The sequence below is a fragment of the Triturus cristatus genome, chromosome 3_1 (genome assembly GCF_964204655.1).
Source record: "Triturus cristatus chromosome 3_1, aTriCri1.1, whole genome shotgun sequence".
Lineage (NCBI taxonomy): Eukaryota > Metazoa > Chordata > Amphibia > Caudata > Salamandridae > Triturus > Triturus cristatus.
Genome location: NC_140583.1, coordinates 954057356 through 954073502, shown reverse-complemented (window position 1 = coordinate 954073502; position 16147 = coordinate 954057356). Strand labels below are relative to the sequence as shown.

Sequence of the window (16147 nt, the reverse complement as noted above, 5' to 3'; positions counted from 1 at the left end):
CTTGCCCACCTTCTTTCCGCCTCCGCATCCTTCCAAAGAGGAAGAGAGGCTCCACCGTCTGGACCCAAAACGTGCGCTCTCCTTTTATCTGGACCGCACAAAACCGTTCCGGGTGGACGACCAGCTTTTTGTTGGGTACGTGGGCGCTAAGAAGGGGAAAGCTGTGCACAAACGGACCATCTCTCGGTGGGTCGTTTTGTGTATCAAAATTTGCTATTCTTTGGCAAAAAAGGACCCTCCTGTTGGGCTGCGCGCCCATTCAACTCGGGCCACAGCGGCTACTACTGCTTTGGGACGGGGAGTCCCTTTGCAGGACATCTGTCAGGCGGCGACGTGGGCTTCGTTACACACGTTTGCCAGGCATTATTGCCTTGACAGCCAAGTCCGGAGGGATGGCTTCTTTGGCCGTTCTGTCCTCCAGGACTTTCTGGTGTGATCTTGGTTCGCAGACCCACCACCGGGGATGGTATTGCTTGGGTATCTATTCTAAGGTGAGGAATCTAACTAACGTGTTTCTTTCAGATGAACAAGTTACTTACCTTCGGTAACGATGTATCTGTAAGAAACATTAGTTAGATTCCTCACCGACCCACCCATCCTCCCCGTTCTGCGAACTGACATCTAGGGTTAAGGTTATCCTTTTCAGGCCCCTAGATTTTATTTTTGGCACCAGTGTCGGTCTTTGCATGGCTCTGCGTTCCTGGCGCGGAAGGCTATGTACAAGAACTGACGTCAGCGCGCGAGGGCGGCGTCTAAGTACTCCGTCATTCCGGCGCACGACGCCGACGACGGACGCCGAGCCGCAGACGACGCCTAGCGACGCGCAAGGGGTATTGCTGACGAAAAATCTTCCGGATCCAGTCTGACGCCTGGGGATATTCTAAGGGTATCTATTCTAAGGTGAGGAATCTAACTAACTAATGTTTCTTACAGATACATCGTTACCGAAGGTAAGTAACTTGTTCGTCATGACGAACACTGGGCGATGCTGCAGGAGAAGCACTTTAATCCCACCACTCCTTCCACATTTGCCGCTTGATGGGCCAGTTATACATGTTTTTCCTCCTATTCGTCATATGCCCGAGGCACATGCATCCTAGTTAGGAAGTCCCTTCCATATACCCTAATAGGCTCCGTCACAGACGAGTAGGGCTGGTATTCTATTCTCTGGGGCAGACTCACCACCCAATCCTTTACATTCGTTTCATGTTATGGGCTGAATACAGATGACCCGGAATTTTTCTGTGTGCTCTGGGGAAAGATCCTATTGATAGGTTCTACACACCTACTATTGGGGGAGGGGGAATTTTCAATGTTAATCCCACACTGGACCGCTCACACCCGCAACCACACCACTACTCCCAATCACAATCCACCCTAAAAATGATAATCGCTGACTATGAGCTGCTTGATGCATGGTGACGTATACAGCCATCGCGGCGGGAGGGTACTTGTTACACCACGGCCCGGTCATCCTGGTCCAGAATTGATGCATGGCTCATCACCAAAGGCCTTATCCCTTGGGTGACACTCGACTCCCATCTTCCCTGGACCTATTTGGACCACTCTCCAGTGCTGGTAACTATAACCCCCCTGCACGTGGACTCTCCTTTCATATTTTGGCGTTTCAATCCACTATCCTTATTAGACCCAATATTCAAGCAGGAACTATAGCAGGAGATGAGACTTTTCCCTCGCAATGAGGATTCGGTGACGCAACACTACACGGTGTGGGAATCTTTCAAAGTTACCATATGTGGCTTGTGTATTGCAAACAGTGGGGGAATCTTGAGGGACATCCGTTCCACCCTATGTCGATTGGACACTGAACTACAAAAATATTGAGGCGGAATTGCAAACTAGCCCCACACCTGAGAACCAAGCTAAGTTGCGCAGCGTGCTTAGTGAGTACCAAGAGACAGCGGAAAGCGAATGTAAATACAAAAAGAAATATCATAGGGCACGCCAATATGGAGAGGGGGACAGACCTGGAAAAACGCTTGCATTCTTAATCCGACCTCCGCAGTTTTCAAACATTGTTCTTGAAGTTGAGGATGGCCAAATGCAACACACCTGAGATCGTGGAGACTTTTCATAGGTTCTACAGAGGTCTCTATAAGACTCCTAGAACTCAGCCAACAGACGTCGCCTCCTTCTTTGAGGATACGGCGTTCGGCTGGTTGGGGGATGGGCAGAGGGAATTTCTTCTGAGACATCACGAGGATGAGGAATATATATCGGCCATAATGCAATTGCAATCGGGAAAAGCGCCAGGCCCGGAAGGCCTCCCGGACACATTTTATAAAACTTTTCACCACCTACACATCCCGGTACTGCGACACGTTTACGACGAAGCTCGTGAGACTGGTATACTCTTTCCCATCCCCCCCCCCCCCCCCTCCCTCCCCTCACTTAACTTGGCATCCGGGTCTCTCGATGCCGTGAGGAACTGATGCGCTCCTACTACGGACGCACACTTGATCTCATTACTGATAAGATCACCAAATGGATCGCGATGCCTCTCTCCATGCCTGCCAGAGTATCTTTGATCAAGATGGTAATATTGCCCAAACTACTCTACCTTTTTCCCAACATTCCTTATGCCCCTAGTCGTCATTTTTAGGTCTCGCCTGACCCAGCGCATGCGCTGGTCTGGCGAGACTTATTGAGAGGGCTCCATAAAGTGCTACCAGGCCAGCCTAAAGCTACAGTGCATGTGCGCGGGCGCGCGCGCCGTGTTCACCGCAATTACTTTCACTTTCGCGGCCGCACGGCCGCTTTGATGTTTGATCGCGATCAATGCTTGTTTGCTCTCTACTTCACATTACTTTTCACTGCCTTGCCCCTCCTCCCGCTCTCTGATTTACACCCCTCTCTCTCCACCCTACCCTTTTCTTTCGCTTCCTCAACTGTTTCACACTCCACCTGGGTCAGTTTCACGCTCCGATTGAACGCGCACTCCACCATTGCCCCGGGACTCAAGCAGGGACTTCCTTGCTGGCTCCCATGTTCCTTGTGCACTCCCCATGGCTCCCGGGGCCAAAGCAGGCAGTCACATCCATGTGCCTTTGTGGTGTGGAGGAAACGGCGTACATGTCTACTTGTACATATTCATTTGCGGTGCTTAAAAGTGCAGCGTTCTTTAATGGTGCAGAGGAGCTTGTTTTTGTTTTTTCCTGCTCGTGTTCAGCTTTGGCTCCGTATTTCGTTGCATCTTCCCACCCGCCGCCTCCTGCTTTTCCTTACAGCAGCTGAGCAACCTTGCAGCTTCTTCGAAGGACGTTCAGGGAATATAATTTGAGTTTCCCTTAAAAGGTGCCATTTTAACTTAATTACTCTGCAGCGTGTGGTGCATGAACAAGCTGGACTGCCTTCTATAATCATTGTTTACTCTGGCAGCTTCACGTTGCAGGTTGGGCCTGTGTAGTGCTTCTTTCGGCAGGAGGTGGGTCTAGCTGTCCAACAGGGCCTGGCTCCTCCCGGGTGGCACCGTGCCTCTCATCATATCCCTTGTGCTGCTGCTATAGTGATTCTGGGACACCATGCTGCTGGATTTCGCCCTGCATTCCAGGACGGAAAAACAATAACAGGTGAATTTAGCATTGGCCAGGCATGTTTGGGAAGTTTGGAGGAAGTTTTGGGTCTCATAATGTTGTGCGTGGACAGACCACCGAAAGAAGAATGCGGCTATTAGGATTTGGGATTGAGTACTAGCAGTGCTTTAAAAGGGCCGGTACTGTCGTGTACGGCGTACCAGCACTTTTTATTTTGTGCGGGAGAGTACCGGCACTTTTCAGAAACAAGCAGGTACTCTGGTACAGAGTACCTTCACTTCTATTTTTCCATTTCAAGCACAGCAGGCCCTGCAGCTGGTGTTATTTAACTAACATCACTCGGGTCACAGGGCGTTTTATGGGCTGAACCAAGAAGTCCCCTACTTCTAGACATCTCTTTGTACTAAATAATAGCCCTTCACACACTCTAGTTAAAAGAGTTGGTAAAACTTTATATAAACAAATCTAAGAATCAGCGATGTATGGTCTGCAAAGCTCATGTGATCTGCCCTCAAATTAAATGCATCATGCATTGCAACAAAATAATCATGTAAAGCCCTCAACCATGTAGTCTGCGTTCTTTTTTTGGTCTAGCATTTGAGACCTCTTGTATATACTTTAGTTAAAACTTATGTGTATGTACTTTGTGGGCTCTGGAGATCAGCCCTATGACTTGTCTGCCTCCGCTTAGGCACTTTCTTTTCTGTTCAACTGCCTCTATGTAACTGTCTTGATAGAAAACGACCAGTAGAGGTCAGTACAATACCAGAATCGCTTTCTGCTGAGACTTTCTCTTTTTTTTTTTTCTGGCAACTGCCTCTATTGAACTTTCTTGATAGAAAACGACCAGCTGAGGTGAGTAAAATACCAGAATCACTTTAGCATTCTCGATTCCAATCAATGGAAATTCTTCCACGAGCACCCATAGACAATAATATTTTTTTCAAATCTTGTATTTTCAGAGTTATGACCACTGAAGGCCCTGATTTTATTTTAAAAACAGAGCTTTGGACCAAACCATTTCCTGCTGAAAGGCTATATTTCTCTCCATGTGTTCCCATACCTGGCGTGTCACGCAGTTTGGTGCGTACTTTCCCTCCATGTTAAAGAACAGTAGATGTTTCCGAACCCAGGCTAATGTGCTGCATAGCTAAATATATATAAGGTCCCAAAGGCGAGACCAATTGCATTGCAAATGCTTGTTTAAAATGTATCAAAACGCAGCTGATCCGATTAGCGTGGGGTGGAAGGCAACCCAGAATAGAGTGGGACGTTCTTACTCGTCCCTTTGAGTCTGGAGGATTCGAAGTCCCAGATATGGAATAATATTTCATCTGAGCCCAGGCACACTTTGCGGCCTATTGGATGCAACCCCCCCATACATGCCTCACCTAGCAATTGAAGATGGATAAATGGCCCCCACACCTTGCACAGCATATCTAAGCACTATTGCAGTCCCTAAACACCTAGCATCTACAACCGTACAATGCACTACCAGTGCCTGGCGCACAAACTCAAATGCCCTGTACTCTACTCGCCATTAACGCCACTACAGGGGAGACATGATCTACCAGTCACGACAGAGGGGGATGCCGCCGCATGCTGCGTAAACTGTCCTGCCTTACTTGGGGCCAATTGTACACAAATGGGAAGTTTAGAACTATTGAGGACTTCTTTGGTACCACGAGCCCCACTCCCTTGGAGCGATTTTATTACGTGAGGCTTTGGCAAGACATGCGTTCTTTGACTCGGTGCTTGAAGTTAGAAACCCCTATTATGCTTCCTCTACACACTTGCAGCACACTCCCTCGGAACATGTAGTGTTGCGACTATATCGCTCAACTCAAGGGCAATGGGAGAGGGACCTGGCCCCAGCCAAGGGTAAATGGGAGGCAGAATTGGGAACTTCCATCAGGACGGAACAATGGTCCTTTTGCTGTCGCCAAACGGGCGCCATATCCACCAATAGCAGACTACACCTTGTACATTATAAATATATTCACCTATTGTACTACATGCCGGCTCGGCTACACCGTTTGCAATTGCGCGACACTGACTGCTGTGATAGATGCGGGGCAGGGGGGGGGCGCTGACTTTGGGCACTTAGCCTGGGACTGCCCGTCTGTTCGGAAATACATGCACTGGACGAAATGACTGGGGCACATGTGCCCGACGACCGCCTCATTGTTCTCTTAGGGTACACGGAAGAAGTCCCTGTCAAGATACGGAGATATGCTTCCTTGGCCCTCCTGCTGGAGAAACGACGAATAGCCTGTCTATGGGGGAGTGGCCGAGCTCCCAAATTCAAGGACTGGCTGAACGATCTCCTATATTGCCAGGACCAGTTACACACTTATGCTGAACTTCGGCCACCCTTCTCACGCCCTAGAGATATTTGGGCCCCTCTTCAAACACATCTCTTGGCACATACCGACACTTGGGACACGGACCCTGACCCTGGCTGAGGGGAGGATGAAGGACACGATGGGGAGGGACGTGACGAGGCCGAGGGCTTCCCGGAAATGGGAATGCACTGACCACTTTCTTGTGTCGTAGTGATTGAAGCAGAAAATGCGGGGCTAAGGAACTTTGGTTGTGAACGTTGTGTGGAAACTGAATAGGAATGTTTTGGCATAATAGGCGAAAGATGGCGTTATTACTGTGACTTATTAACCTTGGTGTTTTGGGGGTACTTGTTTAGAGACCTGAGTTGATAATCACCCGTTATGCTTGCCCACCTGCCGCGGCCGGCCCATTGTGGTTGTAGGCGGCTTGCTGTGTTTGCTTCCCCACTGTCCTTTGCAAAGAATGTCATGTACTGCTGTGCCGGCCCGTTGGGATGTAGGCACCAGGCTGTGTCTGATTTGAACGAGGTCAATAAAGGTCTGTTTGAAAAGGAAAAAAAAAACATTCACAATACCAACTGATTATTTGGTCTTGAAATTGGGTGCAGTTGCACTGATAAGTCGTCTTTAACTTCCTGTCTTTGCTCCTTAATTTTGAAGAAATTCTGGTAATTTTCAAAATATTCTGATGGTGGTAGTTCCCACTGGATTTCAAGGCTTCAGAAAAGGACCTGTTTTTTGTAGTTTGGGATGGGCAAGCACAATAAGTGGTGTCCCGTTCAGAACCGTAATGGTGTGAGAGATGGTTCAAACCGTTCTGGAATCCAGGCGGAACTTACCTCCATTTTCTAGTCCCATTGTGATTGGAGATTGGGCTGATACAAAGCACCATAAAGTTATTCAGAGGCACATAATAGTTTGGCCTAATAAGACACTCAAAGAAACTGCCTTTTTGCAGCTCCATGGCCTGGAGGGTTTTTGTTGTTGGATCCTGTAGAGCAGCTGGACTGCATGGATCTTATGGCTCCTAGACACCCTTAATGTAATTTCTCAAGTAAGCTGGGCCATTTGAAATTCTTTCCAGTATCAGGGAGTGTAATTTTTTTCATTCAGGTTTTCATGCATGGTAATTCAGCTCTTCTAAACTCTGCAAGCCACAGCAGATTGGTGTCTTCCAAGATTCAAGGTTCTCCACAGCCTGTGAAGAGTTTTCGCATAGTAGCGGTTCAGTTCCTGCTAATGGATCTGCTTTTTGTCTGATGCACAAAGTGCCATGGATGTCCACGTAATGCACAAAACACTGTTTGTGTGTATCCTACTTTAGTGTCTAAAATGAGAAGTTAAAACTAACGAAAATGCTCCCCCCACCTGCCTCCTTTTTTCACTCTCAGAAGTAAATCTCCGCTCACATTTGCCATTACCTTGCTGTCACCACCATGGATATCTTGAAATCGTGGGATGAGGGGACAGCAGCCACTCACTCCGGTTGGAAGTTCACTTTTGGTGGCCCTCTGTCAGCATTGCAAGGATTTACCAAACAAGAGTACAGGAAAAACACAGACCAGTTTCGCTTTCTTGTAGAATAAGCTCACAGGAGGGAGGGAGGGGAGGCACCTACCAACTTACATGGCTGAAAAACAGTGCAGTTCATTGTACAGGGCTGGATGTTGCAGCTTTTCGAAGCCGTGCAGAGAATGATTTGCCACTTGGTTCTTCTCAAAATTACAAAGTTGTGTGCCAAGTCATATTGACGTTTCACTCCATAATTTTAAAATTGAAATGGGCTGTTGTCTGAAATAAGTATTGAACACCCATTTTTAATGGCAGAGTTTTCGAAGAAGTTAGACAAACTACTTAATTCCAGATTTGTAATGTGTGTCACCCATAAGGGTATTCAGGCACTGGGAGCCATTGGAGATTAAGTGAGCTGTTGCCCAAAGTCACATGATGCTGAGCTGTCGTCGGTGCCGGAGATCGAACCATGAGCACTACACTTCGGAGTCAGCCACTCTGGCTGCTGCGCCACACCTACGTTGACCACTTGATTACAGATAACATTGTACTGTTAGAATGAGCAAACCTGTGAGAAAATGGGGTTCTGTTGCAGTACAAACACACTTTTTGGCCTAGCTTTTAATGGAACTTTAGCTGTAGAGTACTGGGTCCCTGCTGTTTAGGTTCCCAGCACCAGTGTTTTCACTAAAACTAATCCACAAGTGGCTCTTCAGTCCCCCTATACGTCCCTAGTAAAAGGTACATGGGTACCTAGGGCATTGGGACTGAGGAGGGGTCCCTTCACCTATGCCATGCAGACTGCCACTGCAGCATGCATGGCTTGGTGCAGACAAAAAGGACAGACATGGCACACTGCCTGTGTCATAGCAACTAGCACTGCCCAGGATATGTCACCCCTCAAGCAGGCCTTAGCAGCCCTAAGGCAGGGTGCACCATATATCACAGGTGTGGGCATATCTGCATGAGCATATATGCCCCTACAGTATTAGGGTATATTCCTTAGTATTGTAAATGCCAGGGAAGCCATAGATAGTACAAGGGGTGGGAACTTGACAACTTTAGTTCCACAGGACCATGATGGCTTCACTGAACACAGGAGTGTTAGGTACCACACCACTTTCAATAAACCCACACTGATGCCAGTGTGAGATTTATTTAAACATGCACCCATAGGGCACCTCAGAAGTGCCCCCTGAGAACCTACCGACCCTGGTGTGGCCAGCCTGGCTTTAGGCAGCCTGCCACCACCAGATAGTTTGTGGTCCCCTGGGTAGCGAGCCTCTACTCTCTGGGACCAGAAACGTGCACACCCTGGGCAGAGGTGTCACACACCCCCGCACCGTCCCCCCCCCCCCCCAACCCCAACACACACAGGATGGGCCCAGTGCTCGAAGAGGGAGCTTCAATGACCTGCTGCCCTTGTAATGCGACTTCCAGCCTCTGCTGCTAGCAGCTGATGGCAGACCCCGGTGTGCACCCACGCTTTAGGTGGGAAACCTAGAAGAAAAGGAGATGTGCCCAACTCTGCCAACTCAACCCCTAAGGTGGGGGTGGCAAGGGGGAGGGACATCTTTCAGTCCCCACCATCTTGAAGAGGGGGAGACCCCCCTTCAATCAGGGCTAAGTCTGTGCCCCCTCCCACAGGGGGGTGGCGTAATTGAGGGTGTAGTCACCCTTGGTAAGGTGCTCATTGGCCCTTCCTGCTGCTACTCTAAAACACTACTAAATTTTGTATTTATGTGGCTCCCCCAGACCTGGAAACTAGATCTGTGATGACCTAAGAAGAAAGAAGACATCCTTGCAGAGCAGACTGAAGAAGACGACTGCCTTGGCCTCAGCCCCACTGGCTTGTCTCCAGCTTTGACAAACCTGCGACCTGTCCTATAGCCAGCGACCTCTGAAAACAGGGGGAGGACTGCTGCCTTAAAGACTCAATATCCCGTGGACGTTGGACCTGTCAAGAAGAACCTAGCTCCATGGACTCGAGATCCAGGCGGCTCCGGCTCTCCTGCCCACTCAGACTCCGGGTGTTGAGTGCAGAGTGGCTCACCAGTCCAGTGTAGTCTCCCCAGTGATCCTGACCTCAAATTCAGTATTGTCTGACTTCGCCTGGCCGCCCCGGACTGCGACCGACTCTGGTAAGAGGACTCTGTCAAAAGGCACCCCTGCACCCGAAGCCCCTGGGCCTTGGTGAGGTGAACCAACTGTGCCCCTACAACCACCTAGATCTCAACTTACCTCTGCTGTCATTGGTCTCCCTCCTGCAACCTTCGGGGCTACGCCTGCAGCCTGTTTGTCGCAAATAGAATCCTCATTTAAAAGCAGTAGGTGCCTAATGCTGAAATTACACCCTGAACCCAGCTGCCTATGTACCAAATTTGGAGTAGGTTTGGTGCTGCTTTGTGGCCGCCCCTCCACCCCCCCCTAAGCGCGGCCCCTACAACCGATCGACTTGCCCGCAAGCAGTGTGGCTTCGCGCACCCCCGTTCTTTATTGAAACGCATTGTGCCGAACAACGATTTTGATCTCTGTGCCCTGCAGTCCCTGTGCTGCTGGTGGTGCAGTTTTGATACTCACCTGACCCTTGCCGACCTTTGGGCCCGAAGACTGGATTTGTAAGTGTTTTACTAACCAGTTATGCTGCATTGTTTTCTTCCATAGGATAACCATGAGCTTTTCAGAAATTGCACCATGTCGACTTTTAAAAGTGATAAGTATTTGTAGTTAAAAATTGACTTACCGAATTGTGAAGATCTTGGTCTTAAAATAAAATACAAAGCTTATTTTTCTAAAATTGTTCTGGATCTCTTTATTGAGACCTGTCCATTATTGGTCAATTTTTTGCAACAAATGTCTATACTCCCCTTTGTTAGGCCTAAGGCTGTTCCCCCACACTACCACTAATAGAGCACTTTGAGTTTTACATTAAACCCTGTGCACTTTTGGGGAGCCCCCGACTGTGCACGGTATAACTACCTAGTTGTATACTGTGAGAAGTTGGCCTGATATATGATGTCACTAATTCTAGTGTACACCTTGTATCAGTCCAAACAACCCTTATGGTGATTGGTTGTAAAGTCAACCTTATAGACCAGCTATCCTAGTGGTAGCATGGACAAGAGCAGTCTTAGGCTAAACTCTGTATGGCATGTGAAGCCAGCTGTTATACCTTATGTAATCCCTTGATTACCAAATGAAAGGACACCACAACAGATATATATTAAAATAGAATGCATTTATTCTAGTCAAAATACCCTCATCACTCTTTATGAGATTCGAGGTAAGTACAACAGTCTTATTTAAGCATACATTAAGTCACACAGGTAAGTAATACAGTTAGGCCCTAGGGGCCACGCAAACCATATACTAAGTAAGTGGTATAAGAACCACTGTCACGAACACAGGATAGGCCTAGGCCTAGGGAATTGCTGGGGCTACACTATACTACCAAAGGTTAGGAAGTGGGAGGCCCACGGGATTCAGGTGCAGAGTGGAAACACTCGCGCGTAATGGTCGATAGAAATAGTAGTTATTAGAAATTAACAGTTTTAGGACACTTCTGGGATAGCTAGGAGTTCGAGACTTGGAAACTAGACCCTAGGATAGTCAATACCCTTGTGAGCACCGGAGTACTCAAGTTACCTAGCCCACGGGCTGCGGGTGCATAGGTGTGAACTTGCGTCGGGTTTCGTCGTCGACTCCTATGGATGCCTGAAGGAAAGTTGCTGACAGGCAGTCAGTGAAGAGTGTCCGGTGGATCCCAAGGATGGAATCAAGAAGGAAGGATACCTGCAAGCAGAAGGGACAGTCTAGGTCACCAGCCAGGATCCGGGAAGGAACCAGGCGATGTCGTGCAGATGCAGGTGAAGAGGTGAAGCTTGTCGCAGCAGCCACGGGTACCAGGAGGCGTCGGACGACCAGGAGGCGAGCTGTCCCACGAAGGCTCTTGCTGTCGGCGGCGTCTATGTCGAGTTAGGACCCAACAAGCCTTGGCAAGCGGAACCCACGCAGAATGAAGGACTTGCTTCTGGTGCAGACCAGGAAGGTCTGGGGTGCTGCTCTTTCACAGAGGAGCGAGTGCCAGTCTGGAGGAGCCAGACCAGCAAGGTGAAATCAAAGGTTCGTCGTCGCAGAGGTCACTAGCCAACGGGCCAGCAACCGGACAACACGTCGAGCAACTCAGGTGCAGAAGGGCCCCACGCAGAACACGTGAAGTGTGGGGAGCTGATCTTCTTTGCAGATAGTGCTCGGGATGGGGGCTTCTCAATTCCCCAAGCACAGCCTCGGGGAAGCCTCAGAAGTCGCGCTAGTCAGTTACTAGCCACTTTTCCCAAGTCGCCGGTCCCTCGTCTCCTCCACGGGTCTCAGCTGTGCTGTAGAGGTGGATCTGGTTCAGAGGTGTCTGGAAGTCTCGGCGCTGGTCAGTCTCTGCAGTCGTCCCTCGTAGGATCAGTCGCAAAGCAAGCAGCGGTCGCTGGATGGTGCCTGGTTGCCCAGGGTGGTCACTCCTTGGCCACAAGGGAGATTCTTCAGTCTTCTTCCTGAGGTCGAATGTCGAAGGTCCAGAGTTTCTGTTCAAGTTGCAGATTCAGGATAATCTAATTCTGCAGGGCTCAGCTACCTACTGATAAACTAGGCTAGTGGGCTGGGCTACCTGCAAGGTCCCTCCTATGGGGGGGGGGGGACCAGGAAGGGGGGTGGCTACACCCCCTTTCCTTTGTCCAGTTTTCGCGCCAGAGCTGGGGCTGGAGTGCCCCAGCACCGGTTTGAACTGGACTATGCATGGAGCACCTTGTGTGCCCCAGGCATGTCTCCTTTCTTTCAGCCCTCCCTGCCCCAATACACTAAAGTCTGTCTGGGGGGTGCTAGCACATCCCCAAGCAGGAAACCCATTGTCCAGGCCTCCCTGACTGGGAGGGCTCCCAGCTACAGGAGGTCAGACTCGTGTCTGTGGCAGCAGCATCCATTTTGTGAGGCTGAGTAGGATTTTAACATGTCTCTCCCTCTAGAAGGGGGGAATAATATCCTCATCACCAGAAATGGTATGGGGGTATTATTTCAAAGTGTTAGACACCTTACACGACATGTTTTGATAAAGCCAAACCATAGTTACCATAACCGTTTAAGATTATAAGGCACTTTAAGAGTATATGGTAGGCTATATCATAGAACAGCTATAAGGACATGGTTCTGAAAGCTGCAGACAGGCTCAGTTCATGCTAGAGCACCATCTCACATGTTACCAAGCACTCTGCCTCCAGGATTGTTAAGGCCTGCCATAGGAGTGGCTGATAGGTACACATGTGTCTATTTTAAGGGTAGATATAGGTATACTATATCTAAGCAAGGGGTGATTACACAACCTTGCCCCAGCTGAGTGATCAGCCAGTTGTCTGATTGGAAGGCCAGGCCAGGGGTGGCATAATACATGCTGCAGTCCCTGGGAGGCCTAGGGTACACCTATTCCCTGGGTACCTAGGGTACACTGTACAGGATCCAATAAGGTGATCCTTACCAATTGTGTATGTACCTAGGGTACATGGAGTCCATTTTAAAGAGAGAGTAGACAGCCTGAGACCCTGAATGGCAGGATCTCAGGCCAACTAAGTCGAAAAACCAGCTAGACACTAGGCAAAAAGTTGGGGGTAACCATAGTCCGATATCCATCTTCCTACATATACCATATACAGAGCCAGCTTCCTAAAATACCTGAGACTTGCCAAAAGAAACTTGGTGAAGATCTTAACGGTATAACCTGAGATTTCCTTTGGTATGTACACCTACCTGGTGACTGGAAAGACTTATTCGAAGAAAAACTAATTTCAAACATCCGGACCCAACACTAGGTGGCCGGAGTATGCAAAGCATGTGAATCTACAGCTCTACATGCCTAGAACAGATGCTTACTGGGTAAGTAGCATTTTCCTTAAGGCAATCATCTGTAGAGTATTCTGTTAATGAGATTTGCTGAGCACCTACATGAAGAAGAGTCAATACTTTTGTATACACGTCTCAGAGTATATACGTAAATGGGCCAGACTTGTATGTGGAATCTGTTTACTTTGCTTCCCATCATTATGCTTTGCGTTTCCAGTTTTTCTGACTTTTCTTCACCAGACTTTACAGTTGCTGAACTAGCTATTCTCTTATATTGATGGAAAAGGGACAGTTAATAATTTGCAATTTTAATTTTCAGTTTTTTCATTAAGATCACAAGCCACTAAACCTCATCCCCCGGAGAAACCAGGTGAATAGACCATGAAATAGACGTTAGATTTCTTTCTCTGTGACCCAGCTGTCACAATGATCAGAAGATTCAGTATCCCTTCTCTGAGTTTGCTTGACCTGATGAAAAAAGTCTGTAATTTAACCAGCACTTTGAGGGAATTTTATGACCTTTTATGATTGCCGTATAACACTCTGCCCTTTGAAAATTTGCTTCAGATTGTGTATTTTTAAGAGTCCTAGTTGATAGTCTGTCCCAAGAGAATTAGGATTTTGGGTAACGCTTCCACAAACAGCTGTCTCTTCTTTCTCACAGTTGAAACTGGATTTTTCGTCTCCGAAAAATAAGCCTGCGGAGAGGTTTTTGGATGAAGAGAAGTCTATGGACTTTGTGTTTATCCCTCCTGAAACAAAGGAACGAGTGTTGACTGAACACCAAAAGGACGTGCTAAGGACAAAAAGGTTGGTTAATGAACACACATTAGGTATATGTTTTCAGATTAACTTGGGTACCTTTTTACAGAATGCTGTATTGTATCGAATTCTGACATCACCAGGTATAATTTGTATCTAATGGATATTTCTAACCGTAGATTCCTCACCTTAGGAATATCCCCCAGGTGCCAGACTGAATCAAGAGAATTTTTCAGAAGGGCTTCTGTGCACTTGTAGGTGGCGTCATGCACCTGCATGCTGACTCTATACTGCCCTTAAGTGATGGAGCGGAGCTCCATATAATTAACACCCCTGGTCATTGACCGTTACTTTCAGTCTTTGCCATCCGACTTGCATTACAAATTCCACAGCCATCTTGTGTTGATTCTAAATGTTTTCAAATCATTTTTTCAAGCAGTGTGCTAGTATTCCCTCCTAAAAATATAGTTTAAGCCAAGCTGAGACTGTCAAGCAATTGTTTGTCTTTAACATCATTGCCCCCTACCTACATACGCAAGGTATAAGTAAGGCATAAAAAGTAGTTGCAGACATCGCACAGATACTGTTCCTTCTCTAGGTCATGGTCCTGGTCAAGTTTCCACAACCACCCCATTTCCTGCTCAAAATATTTGGGTATGGTCAAGTCTAAATGAAAGCACAAGAAAGTGAAGCAGGACTTGGGCTCAACTCCTGCGAAAGGGAAGTTGCAAAGCATCTGAGTTGCGCTTTGTCGGTCACCGGACTGACGACACTGCAGCAAATCGAGGCCTACAAGTAGTCCATGCTACAAGTCTATAGAGTGCTTTTAACTCCCTCTGGCTGCCTTTGGCCCCGATTGAGCTGGAGGGCCTCAAGTTAGGTTAATGTAGACCAGTCTTCCCCCAAATATCTTCTGCCCCTTTGGATCAGTTACCAGACCTGTATTGAGATTGGTGCAATCTTTCACACCACTCAAACGTTCCATGGCATTTTTCCACCACACCAGTGCTGTTGCCGGTTCTATCCTGCACCCATGTCGGCCCGAGCTTGACCAATGCATTGCTGTGAAATAACTAAAGCAGAACTAGTTGTTATGCTGCTTTATTGTAACTGGATGCCTCGATTACAATGCTTCATTGCCTATCTGTAGAGGCTCCAGTCTCTCTTTGGCTCTGATTCAGTCTGCTTCCCTCTCAGTTTTTTGGTGATGCCCTATACGTTGCCTTTCAGATTACCAGTGGCCTTGATACCTCCTCTGAAACAGTGTGAGTGCCATATTTGTGGAGAACAGCTGAGCTGCTAGAATTGAAGATGCCTTTTAGTGACACTAAGGCAAATGTTTTAACAGATATTTTCCAACCTGAGCCAGCGGCATAGCAGCTATTGCTCTCAATTAATGATGCCCTTACAGATGTCATGATGGGTATGTGGTCCACACAATGTTCCATCTGCCTATTAATAGGTAAACAGTCAGGCCTCTGAGGTTTACATCCACTGATCCATATTTCCTAACCAAACGCCCTACTCTGGATGGTGTCATTGTGAAGGTTTCAAACAAAAACGTTAATCCTAACTCATTCCTGACCGATCCCCCTGGATAGGGGAAACCTAACGGATTAATGCTTTTGGCAAATCTTTTCCGATTAGTCCTGTCACTGTGGTCCATAAAGGCAGCCTGTTTATTCCGTTTGTCAGGCCGCTCCACTCATGCCTTGTGGGACATGCCTGCATGATCTTGCCAGCTTTCCTGAAATAGCTTAGGGCATCCCTAGCTCATGTAATTCATGATGGGAAGGCAATGTTACCTGTGCAGGTCTGGACACCATTGATTGCCCTGTAAGAGAAGTAGACTCCAGTATCCTGCTTCAAAGATAGACCTTGATGAGGTTGACTGGATATTCTGCGACGTACAAGCATCACTGGTGCGCATGCCCTTTAATGGGTCCAGGTTCTTTGAACTATTCCAGTGCAAAGTCAGTCTTCTCCCCAAAGACACTGCAGATGCAGCATATTCTTTGAAGCGATTAAATCCTGTGATACAATTTCCCCATCCGTTCCTCATATTTGAGCTGTTTTAGATGACTGGCCCGTAGG

General features: G+C 47.9%; 1 protein-coding gene across 5 annotated transcripts in view; it reads left to right on the top strand.

Moving 5' to 3' along the window:
- RIF1 (replication timing regulatory factor 1) overlaps nucleotides 1-16147 on the top strand; it is a 442844-nt gene that overhangs the window by 306752 nt on the left and 119945 nt on the right. For all 5 annotated transcript variants that reach the window (XM_085645596.1, XM_085645592.1, XM_085645595.1 and 2 more), the window contains one exon: nucleotides 13956-14101. In XM_085645596.1, the coding sequence (XP_085501722.1) occupies nucleotides 13956-14101 (146 nt within the window). The remainder of the gene's footprint in view (nucleotides 1-13955; nucleotides 14102-16147) is intronic.